This window comes from Dunckerocampus dactyliophorus, chromosome 2 (genome assembly GCF_027744805.1).
Source record: "Dunckerocampus dactyliophorus isolate RoL2022-P2 chromosome 2, RoL_Ddac_1.1, whole genome shotgun sequence".
NCBI classification, from domain to species: Eukaryota; Metazoa; Chordata; class Actinopteri; order Syngnathiformes; family Syngnathidae; genus Dunckerocampus; species Dunckerocampus dactyliophorus.
This window is the reverse complement of record NC_072820.1, coordinates 40087072-40102183: the sequence shown is the minus strand read 5'-3', so window position 1 is coordinate 40102183 and position 15112 is coordinate 40087072. Positions and strand designations below refer to the sequence as shown.

The 15112-nt window shown below is 40.3% G+C and overlaps 1 protein-coding gene across 1 annotated transcript in view; it reads right to left on the bottom strand.

Annotated features, from left to right (window-relative positions):
* Positions 1-12014, bottom strand: part of antxr1c (ANTXR cell adhesion molecule 1c) — a 51938-nt gene extending 39924 nt beyond the window's left edge. The window contains exon 1 of the mRNA XM_054768192.1: positions 11566-12014. Coding sequence (XP_054624167.1) covers positions 11566-11729 — 164 coding nt within the window. The 5' untranslated portion in view covers positions 11730-12014. The remainder of the gene's footprint in view (positions 1-11565) is intronic.
* Between the last annotated feature and the right edge of the window lie 3098 nt (positions 12015-15112).

Below are 15112 nucleotides of genomic sequence, written 5' to 3'. Positions count from 1 at the left end.
CACCACTGGGGAAAGGAAGTGTGTAGGACTATTATTTTATCTGGAGCGCCCTCCTTCACTCATTTTTTTTCATCTAATTTCAGTGGTTTGGGGGGGGGGTTTCAAAGGTGAGAGGTGTCAGAATGTGCAGACTAAGTGATTGAGGCTCAAAGTTACATCATCGCAAACCATCAAATGACAAGTTTTTCCCCCAAAATGAATTGATTTTCTGGAGTAACCTGGGGGAATACATGTGTGGTGGTCCACAGCTGACAACTGACAAGAGCGAAAGGAACAAAAACTTGTAGTACTTACACTCAACAACAAAAAAACCCAAAACGCAACACTTGTTTTTGGTACCATTTCTCATGAACTGAACTCAAAGATCTAAAACTTTTTCTATGTACACAAAAGGCCTACAGTATCTGTCTCACATATTGTTCACAAATCTGTCTAAATGTGTGCTAGTGAGCATACATCTTTCATGATTCACAATCTATCCATATGAGACAGCATGATTATTGCACAGGTGTGCCTTAGGTTGGCCACAATAAAAGGCCACTCCAAAATGTGCAGTTTAATTGTACTGGGGGTGGTCCGGGCGGTCCGAAAACCAGTCAGTATCTCGTGTGACCACCATTTGCTTCAAATACAGTCAACACCCAACCAATTTTTGTTGAGTGTATTTCATGATATGATACTACAAGTCAATTATGCATTTACACGATGCAATAATGCGTAACAATAGTGTAGTTATGTTAAATAACTACGTTTTTGTTGCTGGACTGTTGTTCTACGACTCAGCTTCACTGGTTCCTTTTATTTAAAAATTGCCATTAGAATGCCTCTGTAGTTTGATAACTTGCCCAACCTTTGGGCCACTTTTTTTGAGCGGGTCTCTGTGTCGTGCCTGCGTCTCTCCAGGTCAGTGGTGTGACAGGAAGAAAAGCTCTGACTCCCTTGAGGAGACTTTGTTTGGCAGCACCTGTTGGTTGACATGTTTACAGCTCTAGAGCCCCAATATAAGATGACTTTCTAGGGGAAAAATAGTCTTATAATTGGGTCCATGTTTTAACTCAGAAAACATATATTTTAAAATTCTGAAACTTTTGAAAAACCTTCAAGTGCAGTGAAACCTCGGTTAGCGTGTTTTTCAGTTAACGTCGAACATTTTCACCAAAATGTTGCCTTGTTTTAAGTACCTTCGCACATCCTGTTGTGTTATTAAATACACTGCGTGATTCCAACTGTGTTCTTAATATTATTTTTTAATCACAAAACGTCCTTAGCTTCCGTCAAAGAAGCTGGCTTGCTAAGTTACAAACTGGCAACCGGAACCGAAAGTCAGCTACGTAGCCAGTCTATGATGTCATCAGCGGTTGATGCTCAAAAATGTTAACACTAAACACATTTTTGTAGTTTTACATGCATAAAACAATCCATACAAATGATGAATGAAAGGGATAAATAAAGGTCACTTTTACCTTCACAGTCGATGTGAGTGTTCCCAAAGACACCGTTTTCCTGTTTTGTCATGAGTTATTACCTCCACCAAGCGCAAGTATTTTTTTCGGTGTTTATCTTTTTGTCTGTTTGTGTTCAAAATAACTTGAAAACTTCTGAATGGATTTGGTTAAAGTTTTCAGGAATTGTCGGAAATGGGATATAGAAGAACTGATTCAATTTTGGGGGCGATCCGGATCACCGTCTGGATCCAGGAATTTTGTAAAGGATTCTTTAACATTGCGAAATAGGACAATTTTCGCCATTTGTGCATATAACTCCACAAAAAATGGTCAGAGCACTTGGAAAAAAATATAGGACAAGTTTCCAACATTTTCTACAAAATATCACAGACTGATCCGAGCAATGCAGGATTATTATTTTAGTGTGAATCACAATATGGGGGAACTATGGCGCTTGGCGGAGGTCTGCGCTCTCAGAGTGCTTTTGTAGTTTCTTGAATGCAACTCAATAGTGTTTTTCACCTTCTTTATCAAAATGCTGGCACTTGAAACTTTCTGTGGCTCCGTTTTAGCTGAGGTGAGAAACACTATTGAATCCAAGAAATAACAAAACAGGAAAGTGGTGTCCATGTGGTGTCTCGCTGCCACATTGCGTCTTTGGGAACACTAAAATGTAACCTTAAATGCTCATTCATCCCTTTCATCAATCATTTATATGTACTTATATGCATTTGGAATTGTTTACTGCATGTCTGTCTAATTTAGAACCGCAAAAATGTGTTTTGCGTTAACATTTTAGGCTTTCTGGAACGGACTAATTGAATTTACATTCTTATAGGAAAAATGTATTTGCTGTGCGCCGTTTCAGTTAGAGTCGGACCTGGAACGAATTAATGACGCTAACCATGGGTCCACTGCAGCTTTTTTTTCAACACTTCCAAGGATGAGCCTCAAAAGGGGAGGATAGCGTGACTCCCAGGTCACCATACACATTATGACTTGTTATTAAAGTTGAGCAAAGTGTTATATTGTCTTTACTGTGGTTAATTTCCTTTTATAGTTGTGTGATTGTTACTATAAAAATTGCCCATACTGTTGAATGACGTCAACACCTCGACCATGGAACGGATTATTTCACTTATTTCCCATGGGAAAATTTGACCAAAAGATGGTTGACCAGCATCCAGAGAGTATCAAGTATCTGGTCAGTTTGTTGACAAGGAAAATGAACCGCAATGAAACTGAACCTTGGCTGCAAAAGATGTACAGTGTAAATGTTCCTATTTTGTATTCTACCAGAGCTTGTTGTCACTGCAATTTATTAAAAAGTAATACACTTAAAAAATGGTTTTGATAACAAACTTCCTTGTCGGTTTTAAATATTGTCTATATAAATTAACAATATTTTTATGTTGTTTGTGATTTTGCATAGTTAAGATTTTAGTGCCTGACTTTAGGTGCAGCTTCCCATGAGCTCATATTGTGTTCTTTGGTGTGGGAGCTCTCCTATTTGTGGTGTATTATTATTATTATTTTAATGTGGACTAGGGTAGATGTTGTGTCTTCATCACTAGGCATCAAACCTCACAGACGCAGAGCGTGGACGAGAACCCTCTGCTGGGAATAAAAATGTTGAACACCATTTTCCCCCACAACTTGACAAGGTTTTTTTCTGTGTGAAAGTCATACAGGCAGAATGGGAGTGAGGTAATGTGAAAAGTCCTGTTGGCTGTTTTGCCTGCCAGATAAAGTGTGGCAATGATTTACTGAAGGCTTCCAACTCAGGGCCAGGGGTTTTTTTTGTGCGTGTATGCAACCTGCTTCCTTCAACACAGCTGGCAAACAAGTCAAAACAGCTCAGGAGTCTGAAAAGTAAGAGACATGTTGCATGATGACTTACAACGGCTACCTATAGGATAATTTTACACATTCTATATTTCAGGTTTACCTATAAAATACAAGCTGCAAGAATACTCAGTCATTTCTTACTCTTCTTTTAGTCATCATTAATGATGGCCATCATCATATTTAAACTCCTATCAGTTTCTCATCTCTAGACATTTAAAGAAATGTCCCAATCATTCTGCTGAGTAGGTAATACAGAAGGGTATAGAAACCACAGTGAATCAAATGGTTGTGTTATGGAGACCCGAGGGAGGCTACAGACAAAATCACAGCCAAAACAAAAGATGAGATAAGATGGTTGTTACTTTTAATGTGGACAAAGTCTGTATACAAATCAAAAAGTGTGCAAAATAATGATCTTCTTTATGTTATCACAATGGCAGTTTCAACAATGATAACTATCGTGTTTTGTTATCGGTAATTATTCATCTGAATGCTAAATAATTTAAATTGTGTGCTATTTGAGGGCAGACCAACTCGTTAAAGACTGACAGACCATCAAAATATGCTTCTAGGTGAAAAATTAGATTTAAATCTTCAGACTTGTGTTGTGTTTTTCATGGTTTAATATCTTGTTTAGTTAATAGTAGTTGCTTTCATACTTTCCCTTTGTCCTGTGCTTGTCATGCTCTTCAGGTCAGCTCCTTGGGGCCTTCAAGCTCCTGGGTATTTGTTAATCCATTACAGTCCTCCCTCGCGACTTTGCGTTTTGAACGTCGTGCCCTCACTCTATTGCGTTTTTTCAAAAATTAATTAATAAATGATTGCTGTTTCGTGGTTGTCTGTAGCCTATTATAAGTCAAAACATTTTGAAAGACAAGTCTAGTATTCTGGTCACTAGGTGTCAGTAATGTTACATTGATGAGACATTACCTTAGTATCTTAGTACTTTGGTCTTCTCCCCCACTTTGTTTGAAACACTTTCTTAAGTTTAGATCCAATAAACTGGAGGCTAACTAGTTAGCTCAGTCGCTTGCTATATGCTATGAGCGGCGGCCCTCGCTTATGTCACTGCAGTGATCCCGTAGCCTGCACATTAGTGTTGCACAATGTGGTGTAAACAAAGAATAAGGGGAGTGTAAAGGTGACTATGGGGTGTTCGTTCATGCCGTCAGGGCTCTAATAATGGTAATGAATGTATTTAGAAAGTTATAAACAGGTTTTCTATGCTCTAACTGCGAAAATATTCCTTTTATTGATAGTCAGTCCTACTTCGCGGAAATTCACTTATCGCGGTCGGTTCTGGAACCAATTAACCACGATAAACGAGGGACGACTGATTTTTACAATCTTTTTTCTGAATGTTCTGAGGTTCTCTTTCGATGCTAGTGTCATATTTAATGCAATTGCATAACTTCCTATGGCTGATATCATATTGTTCTTACTGTTTCGTGCCTCTGCTGGTTGCAACCAAGTGGTGCACTCCATTTTGGCTCAGTTGCTCAAGACCCGACTCATCAAAAATCAACTCAGTGACTATTGTTATTACACCCATGTTTACTTTTTGTTGACTGCTTCTAAAATTCTGTATTTCATGCAAAGCATATTAGAGGTAAATGTGTGTTTAATTGATGTTGGGCCTGTGACGATAAGATGTCAGCAAAGGCGGATGACAGCATGTGGGAAAAAGCTGTGTTGGTCTACGGGCTTTGAAGCGTAAGAATGAAGCCGAAAGCCACAAAGTGTGAAAGATGGAAAAATAAAATTTAAAAAATCCCTACAGCGACCAAGACGGCTGTCTGCCATTCCAGCTGGGCTTATCCAGACCACCCCGGCCATGCAGCCAATGATGGTGCTTCAATTTAACTGACTGGGCACAAAGATTTGTTTGTTTAAAACCACTAACCTACTTTTACAGCCATTGCTACAGGCCGAGTCTTTACTGCACGACTGCTGAGCAAATGCAGCACATCTACACTGAAATGTTTGGACCAAAAAAAAGGTGTTTCATATCAAAACTCTCTTACTTTGTCTTTACATGGCTTGGAACAAATAACACAGTGTTAACACAATGATTATCCAAAATACAAAGTGTTGTGAAGTCATACTGTTCCTGTGTTGTTCTGTTTTTGGAATCATTTTCATGCCAGTTTTTGACTGTTCTTCCTTAGGAATTTGTACCTTTGCTGGTAGATAGTATTTTGTAGTAGAACACATTTCTATTCATACAGAGAAGGCATACTTTAAATGTGTTTAAATTATAAGGCATCTTTGTTAAACTTTAACGAGTATCTCTTTGCCGGGTCGAGTCTCCTGGTTTTCATTCATCGAAATATGGTCATCCTAGTCTTATCAGCTTTTTAGCATGCTAATATTAGCATTTAGCTCTAATCTCAATGTGGTTAAGTTAATTTGCTGTTTTTAAACCACCAACTTCTATCTCACCATAATTTGTTAGATTTTCGCATACTACATTTTTGCTAAATGCAGCTAATGTGTTTAACTGTTGCTGTTGAAGTAGGGTTCCGTATTTATAAACCAAATATTTTCGTAGTTGGAGTATAGAAAACCTGTTTCTGACCTTCTAAATACGGTTTTTAACATTATTAGAACCCTCTAGACATGCAGTAACACACCTATAGTCACATTTACACTTGTAATACCCAATATAGTAGACGTAATAAGAGTAAATAAGCCATTTAAGACATAAAGAAGATTTGTGCTTGTGTGTAGCTATAAATGTGTTCCCCAGGGGGGCAGAGTGATTGGCGAACAGGAAGTGACATTGGGTGTTGAGTTTCAGCTTAGTGTGGGTTACAGCCGCACCAGTAGCCTGTGTTTTTATTAGGGATCATTGTGCCTGTTGTGAGATAATTCAAGCCTGCAATAAAAGCCTGCTGTTCCTGGTGATCAAGTCATGTTTCGGTGTCTCACCGAACATTACAGTAACATTACTGACACCTAGTGACCAGTGTAGAATACTATGTCAAGTTCATTTGGCCATTTTTATGCTTGAAAATGCTTAATTGAGGCGAATACGTAACATTAGCTTAAATATGCATATGTTTTGACTAATAATAGGTCGTAGTATACCGTGAAACAACATGATTTATTAGTTAATATATTTTTAAAGCGGGATGACTTTAAATGTCTTTGGAGTTGACTTTATGACTTCATAAGTCAATGGCATCTTTACAAGTGCTCTTCCCATAAAGTGGAATATTCAAAGCCAGCAGTTTTCATTAAGAAGCACTGCAAAACACTAGAAAATAAAAAAGCTAAAGTATGCAACAAAGTGGACATGCTTTGTAGTGCAGTGTCTATGTAATCAAGTAGAATGTGCTCGCACTGTAGCAGCTAGTATACAAAATTGGGACCTACAAAGAACACTTGTAGTGGTTAGAGGTTAAAACATCTTTTAACAATTGGGTTCAATGCATATGGAAACACTTTATGGTTACATTACACAATGCTATATAAATCCTGATTCCTATGTATAGCACACCCATCACACTAAGACCAAATTGAAGATGTAGTGTGAAGAAAATTAATGACTTCATACAACAAATACAAAAGTACAGATCTGGTAGTGTACTGCCTCTTTTGCCGCCAATGCCAGGGGAGTGTAACGGCACAAGGATTCAGTCCATACATTTATTCATATGCTCCAAAATGGAATAGGTTCTTTCTTGACCCAGGTTCTTGTGAAATGATGTAGTTTTTGCAACCAGTTGGCTAACTTTTGTGTAATTTGAGTTTGTTAGAAGTATTGAAGCTGTGCTCTAGTCTTCAACTGAGTGTTAAGCTTTACAATACAAACAAACGTGAGACAACTGGTGGTAGGATGTGTAGATGCTGTCACATTCCGGCAACTTAGACTGAGCCATTAAAGAAGAAGAAACCCTGCACATCAGGGACAGAATACCACATTTACCATACAGAATATTATTGTATACAGATGTTTACGGGCACTCATCATGGATTTTAGGATGCAATTTTAACAAACAAATCTTCAATGGTGTTTGAAAACAAGATTTGTGGGCGCAATTTTTAATTTGTACTGGATTTGAGATTGGCAGTGTCGGTCTCTATTAACTTGTCATTAGTGATCATGATTGACCGCAGCTGATAGTGTCTTTTTGGCTGCATAAAAGGAGTTGACAGCCCGCATTGGATCAACTGATACTCAGAACAATGAGAAAGTCCAAGCAACTCAGTCAAGCTCTAAGATTTACAAGTTGGGAAAGTCTTTTGGAGCCCATCCATCTTTTATGCCGCATATCCTAACTAGGGTCGCTGGGGTATGCTGGAGCCTATCCCAGCTGACTTCGGGCAAAAGGCGGGGTACACCCTGGACTGATCGCCAGTCAATAACAGGGCACATATAGACAACAAACATTCACATTCACATTCATACCTATGGACAATTTAGAGTCGCCAATTAACCTAACATGCGTGTTTTGGGGATGTGGGAGGAAGTGGGAGTATCCGGAGAAAACGCACGCACGCACGGGGAAACAAGCAAACTTGCAAATTCCACACAGAGATGCCAAACGGAGGTTCAAACCCAGATCTCCTGGCTGCGTGACCAACATGCTAACCACTAGGCCACCGTCTTTTTGAGCCATTTTGGCAAATTCTAAAGTCATCTGTTCATTCAATTGTAGATAAGTACATACAAGTCATTTGGATCCGTCACCACTTTGCCAAGGGCCTGGAAGTACACCAATACTGTAACCGTCAGATGAAAGGAAATTGGTTTGAAAGTTCAGAAACAACCCAGGAACCATCAAGTCTCATGCCTCTGAAATTGAACCGTCTGAAATTTGTAGGTGCCCATACTGTACGGACAAGCCAGATGGCTCCTAGACAAAAGTTTTCTGGTCAGACGAGACAAAAATTGAGCAATTTGACCATAATAACAAGATGTTTGGAGGAGTCAAACCAGCTGTCAAGCATTGTGGTGATAGCATAATGCTGTGGGGTTGTTTTGCTGCCAGTGATTGATGCACAAAGTGGATGAAATCATGAAGAAGGACTACCTCCAAATTCACTTCAAATTAACATCAAAATGGCCGAAATTTGGACAGAATTGGGTGTTCCAACAGTACAATCACAATCACACATCAAAACTGACTTCAGCAGGATAAAATTAAACTACTGGAATGACCTTCTGAAAACCCCCATCCTCATTTATGGACTATGCTTAAAAGCGGGGTCAGTTGCAGAAAACCAACAAATTAAAATTAACTTTAGCAATTCTGCCAACAAGACTTGTCAAATATCCTGACACAATTATGCCAGAAGCTTGCTGATGACTACAAAAAGCATCTGGTCAAGATAAAACTTGGGGGAACATTTGACCGATATTTCAACCTGTACGTATAATTTTAACCTTGTGTAAATTCAAAATGAATTCAAACGTGTGTGTGAACCCAATGTTTAGTTTTTAAAAATCATCAAAGATGTACTTTGTGTAATCTTTCTAGCCTAGAAAAAAACATCAAACAAATCATTGTGGTCCGAATCGATATGAGATTCATTCGCATGATGAATGTACAGTATGTATAACTTCCAACCAGAACTTTACACATCTTCTAATCTATGGATTTATTTTAATGTATGCAACCAGGAGTGTCAGTTTTCCACAATACAGTGTATTTTTGGGAACTCATAAAACTGTAAGTGTGCTCAGCATTCTCTGTTCCATATGGATTAAGCGCCGGTCATGCTGTGTGCGCTAAAAAGCATCACAAACCCGAGGAAAGGGGCTGAGCGTAGCTGTAGGATGATTACTAATGAGCTTCCTCTTTCTTTGAAGTTCAAGTTATGTCTAAGTTTTCCTCAGAGCGGGCACTGAAGTTGGCACAAGAGCCAACAATAGCAGCAACCTATACTCACATTATTGTCAGCATATGTCTGTGTTTAGGGAACAAAGTGAGTCAACAATGGCCTCCACATCTGGACAGCAGTCTTGTGTTTAGCTTTAATTCTAGTTGTGCAGCAGATGCTCGTGCATGCAGCTTGTCAAACATAAATCAGTGTGGTTAGAAGATTGTGAAGATTGTGTATTCCTGACGAAGCCATTCACCTGACGCTGTGTCATGAAGGCACGCGCTGCACCAACAATAGATACCTTTCTAAAGGTCATCTGTCCAATAATTTGTTCTCCAAATTATGTCAATATTTTCCATAGACATATTCTTTGCCATTACAAACTAGTTTCACCTCTTGGATGGATCAATAAATGGGTAAACAGAAAGATGGGTAGATTAATACTGTACATGGACAGGCAGATAGATGAATAGATGGACAGGTAGTTGGAAGGATTGGCTGATAGTTGGATGGGCATAGAGATGGATGAAGAGACAGATGGAAGGAAGGATGAATTAACAGATGATGGATGGACAGCTGGACGGATGGTTTGACAGATAGTTGGAAGAATGGACTGATAGCTGTATGAATGAATAGGTTGATGAGAGATAGGCTTGGTGTTGGACGGGTGGATAGACGGATGGAGAAATGAATAGATAGATGGACAGAGAAATAGATGAGTGGATGGACTGACTGACTGATGGTTGGATGGGTGGCGAGATGGATGGATGGACAAATTGGTGGACAGATTGATTGATGGAAGGGTGGTAGATTAATAGATTGTTGAAAGGTGAAAAGGATAGATAAATTGATACAGTATAGGGTCATTTTAAAGCAGGGGTGTCAAACTCATTTTACCCGGGGGCCACTGGAGGTAGAGTCTGGGTGAGGCTGGGCCTCATCAAGTATTGGGAGTAAGGCTTACAATAACGATAATATCTATAACGATATCGGGTATGCTGCAGGAAACACGTCTAACATGTTAGCACACTTAAAGCGGTATCATCCGGCAGCTACTAGCTAACTAGCTTATTTCAACCCAAAAAAACCAAATATGCTTGTTTCACTAGATCATTAACAAAATGCTGGTATCCACAACTCACATTTTGTATTTCAGAATGCATTTCTTTCTAGTGTTCTCACATTATTAACTGAAAATCCTAATAAAAAGCAGGCTTGCAGGCGCCTCGTGTGGTCGGGGTGGGCTCCAACGTTGTCACCAACGTGGTGCCCGTGGGCGCCACTCCTGGGCTATATGATATGAAAGGGGAACCATAAAATTGACACAAAAACATATTTGACTAACTTTTCAAAATCACTGGTGAAACTTAAGAGGATCAGACGCCTTCTTTAAGGAGAATTTCGATGCGAGAGCACACAGCACACAAACCCGGATTCCTCTACCTCCAGTCCGCGAATCCGGCCACTTTTCGGGCTAACCACCTTAGACCGCCGACTGCCATGCACACGTTTGGCTACAACCGACAAACTCACCACACCGTGCCCCCCAAAAGCCGCACCAAACTAAAGCTTTTTAACGCGCCACCCCGGCGAGACATTTTTCGCGGCATGTTTTACAGGGTGCAACACTTGTATCATTCTCACGACAGGTAAGTCCCACACGGGAGACATGCTTGTTTTTGGCTTTGTGAAGGGAAAGTGGGCGGGAGACGGTCGCTATAGGTTGGATGTTGCGACGGGGGTGTAGGTGATCGCCGCTATAAAGCAAGTATCGGCATATGCCGATACCATGCTTTTTCACAGAAATCGACCAATACTGAACCGTGGCCGATCGATCTGAGCACCCCTAATTTAAACATTTACAGTACTTTCTAGATGCTCGTTGTTACAAAGACGTTATGAGCAGTAAAATCCCCTACATGTAGGAACTAGGAATGCCGTTTTCTTCCCTGGCAGTGTGATCTATGCTGCTGAAGTCCAGCACTGAGATGTCACCAAACCACAGCATTTTTCCAATGTGGTAGTACTGAGATTTGTAATGACAGAGTGATGGCTGAGCAAAAAAAAAAAAAAGAGGGAGGGATACATGTGGCTATAAAATGAGAGACCCTTCTCCCATTTGTAATTTCTTTGTTTTTGAAGGGGGAGTGGGTGGATTCTAAATTGGGGTCAAGAGAAAAACATGATTGTATCATCCAAACAGTCACTTTTCTTTTGGCTGATTCAGCAGACCACAAGTCCGCCTTTTTCGCTGCGTCAACCCACGCACACGGATGCAGAGATGCTCATTTCAACTCATTGCTCTCACGCTGGCCTTTAAACAATCATGTTCATCTTGTCAAATCACATTTCTCACACAAACAAAGACGTAACGCATTAAGGAGGGAATGAAGATGTTTTGCCCACTTATAACAGTTGGAGAATCAATAATATAACTTACTTATCAAGCACAAAATAGAGGTCAAAAGCACCCTGGCAAGAACTTTCCTCCTCCTCCTCTTCCTCCAGCAGCTCGGGTTCGCCTCTGGCAGATGAAGAAGTGAGTAAAAATAATCCAAACAAAACCAGAACAAGAGACATGTTCCACAACAATCTTGGCACCATTTCTTCTATGGTGCAAAAAAAGTAGTCCCTGAATGGCTTGGAATTAAAATACACAGATACGAACGTTCTCACATCCCAGAGTCAGCTTTAAAATGAGAGGGATGCAAGAAAGACAAAAGAAAAAACTGCAGCTGGAGGCTTTGAAAACGATTTAAAATGAAAAAAAAAAGTTTCCTGTCAGAGTGTCAAAACATGTTCAAACAGGGGCAAAAAAAAAAAGGAGGTTAAGAAGAAGTGGAGCGTTGTTGGCACTGGAAGATCTGGGAGCCCGTGGGACAAGCTGGACTCAAATGGTCCAGGTTTCATATTTCAACATGAGGAGGAGAGAAAAAGAGAGAGAGAGAGAGTAAATGGGTCAACATCCCAGTTTGCTCCTCCCACATCAGGCTGGGAATAAGAGCAAGGCGGGTTGGGCAGACGATCCTTAACTGTGATCTTAAAGTTTGACCCTTAAAGTTTGCGATTGACTGGCGACCAGTCCAGGGTGTACCCCGCCTCTTGCCCAAAGGCATCTGGGATAGGCGCCAGCATACCCCCGTTATCCTTGTGGTGATAAGCGGCATAGAAGATGGATGGATGGATGGAATGAGTGCGTTAGAAAAATTACACCGAGTGGGGATTTTTCATTAGGATTAGTGGGGCAATAACCTACTTAAATCCAGCAGATAGCTACAGTATGTAATAAATATTTATAGAGCAGTGATTCAATTGTGGCATTACAGTACCATGTTTATACCTATTGGAAGTGGAGAGCATTTATTTTCTCAAATGCAGATGGAGATAGAGTAGACACCCCTACAACGTAAATAATCCGTTCAGAGAACCTTTACATTATAGGGTTTTTACGTTATACGAAGTGTAAAATGCATGTAAATAGCCTAATCCGTTCCAAGACCTTCCCAAACTCACTCCTTTGGCACTTAAATATTCAAAGTCCACCAAATATGGTGGGAAAATATAAGAAAACATTAGCATAAACATAGTACAGTAACATTCCAATATAAAATAAGGTAATAAATAAGATTACTGTAAATGAATAAAACTGAAAAACAAAAACAATCCTACCGTTCACGAGATGTCTTGATCAGGAGCGCAAGTGGAGGCAGGAAGGAGGAGGAGGAGGACTAGCCTGAGTCGAAACGTGACTCAAAGAGTCTAAGAGTCATCTGGTCTCACAGACAAACACACACGCACTACACGATAATGCTGTGTGCAAAATTTTTATTTGTAACTTAATTGTTTAAGTTAGTTTAAGGGTGACTACGAAGAGGAAGGGAGGTTGAAGGGAGAAGCCTGTCTCTCACACAAACTCACGTACGCTCTGTATTAGTCAGCCAATGAGATGAGAGCGAAGGCGGTGCCCCGATAATCAGCCAATGAGATGAGAGCGTAAAGCGTCGGAAGGCATCACCAAGTGTACGCTGTTAGTCTGAACTTGCACCGACTTGACGCTTTATGTTATATGGAATTTCTTCCGTAATACGATGCAAAAACATAAATTCTTTACGTTCAGTGGAATTTACATAAAAGGAGGTTTACGTTATGCGAGGTACTACTGTATTTGCAATAATTTTGAACAATCACACAAGTATATTCAAATTTATTTAGAGTTAAAAGAAAATGAAATGCTTTATGATGCAGCAAAACTGCAAGATCAATGCACAGCCCATTGGGAGGAAGTAATAAGACACAACAATGTGAAGTGATCACATCAACACTAATCTTCTCTAAATAAACCTTCTCCACATAACGTTAAGATCATATTTATTACTGTGCAGAGACCACGTTCACAACATGATGTAAGTTTCCACACATGAATTCATGTGAGGGAGATGGCATCCTCACACCTCAACGGGTGCTGCTGTTTTAGTTAGCAGTGGACTCAGCAGTTAACTCTTTAATATCTGAGGTAATTACAGTTACTACCTGTTTTTTCCTGAAAGTGAAAAGGGAGGCGTCTATTTTGGTCGAGGTATTTATTTACACGTTGACAACACACCTGGTGACTAATTTAGACAGGGTGTCGAGTTGAGTAGGAGCCACCATATAAGGAAATGCGTCAAAAATGTCAAAATGTCAAAAACAAAAAAGTCAAGTGTTAGACCCCAAAGAATCACACCTGCGCTGAGACGGAGGATCCAATTGGCTGTCCATCAAGACCCAAATTAAGGCCCTTACTGGTGCCGACTGCAGCGCAATAACCATCAGACGGTATCTGTGGGAAAAGGGTTTAACTGACTAATGACTGAGCGCCCTCGTCTGTGTGGTAACAGCTGGGTTTTTCAACAGGACAACGCTGCAGTTCACAATGCTCGCTTGACCAAGGACTTCTTCAGGGAGAATAACATGACTCTTTTGGACCATCCTGCATGTTCCCCTCATTTAAATCCCATAGAGAACATTTGGGGATGGATGGCAAGGGAAGTTGATAAAAATGGCCATCAGTTCCAGACAGTTGATGCCCTTGGTGAAGCCATCTTCACCACTTGGAGCAATGTTCCCACTAGCCTCCTGGAAACACTCCCATCAAGCATGCCCAAACACATTTTTTAAGTGATTAACAAGAATGGTGGAGCTGCGCATGACTGAGTCCTACTGAGAACATTTTTTGTTATTTTTTGAGCGACGGTCCTAATCTTTTGATCAGGTGATTTTTTTGTTGTTGTTTAAATTACAAGCTCCAATTTTTTTTTGTCTCACTCCCCCTTCTTGCTTTTGCATATTGTAGCTCTATTTAAAACCTCATTAAGATCCAAATGTGCAAAATGCAAATTCTAGCAATTTTTCAACTGCTTTTGATCAGGGGTGTATATACAGTATACCTCAATTAATGTAGCACTCATGCAGTCTCATATCATGACACTCAATGACCACAATGCGTGACAGACTGGAAAAAAATAAGCTTATCTTGGTCTCATCAGAACTCCTCAGAACACAGGGCATGGTTCCACTCATTCATGTTCTTAGTTTGATTGTCCTCAGCAAATTGTTTGTGGGCTTTCTTGTGCGTCATCTTTAGATTTTAGAGGCTTCCATCTGAGATGACAAGAATGCAGACCAATCTGATGCAGAGTGTGACAGATTGTCTGTCTGAACCCCCACCCCATTCAACTTCTGCAGCAATGCTGGCAGCACTCATACGTCTAATTTACAAACACAAACTCTGGATATAATGCTGAGCATGTGCACTCAACTTCTTTGGTCGACCGTGTAGAGGCGTGTCCTGTTAAAGTACTGTATGTCTTGGCCACTGTGCTGCAGCTCAGTTTCAGGGTGTTGGCAATCTTATAGCCTAGAACGGTGGTCGGCAACCTGCGGCTCCAGATCCGCAGGTGGCTCTTCAGCCTCCTTGTTGCGGCTTCCATGACGAATTCTTTTTCAAA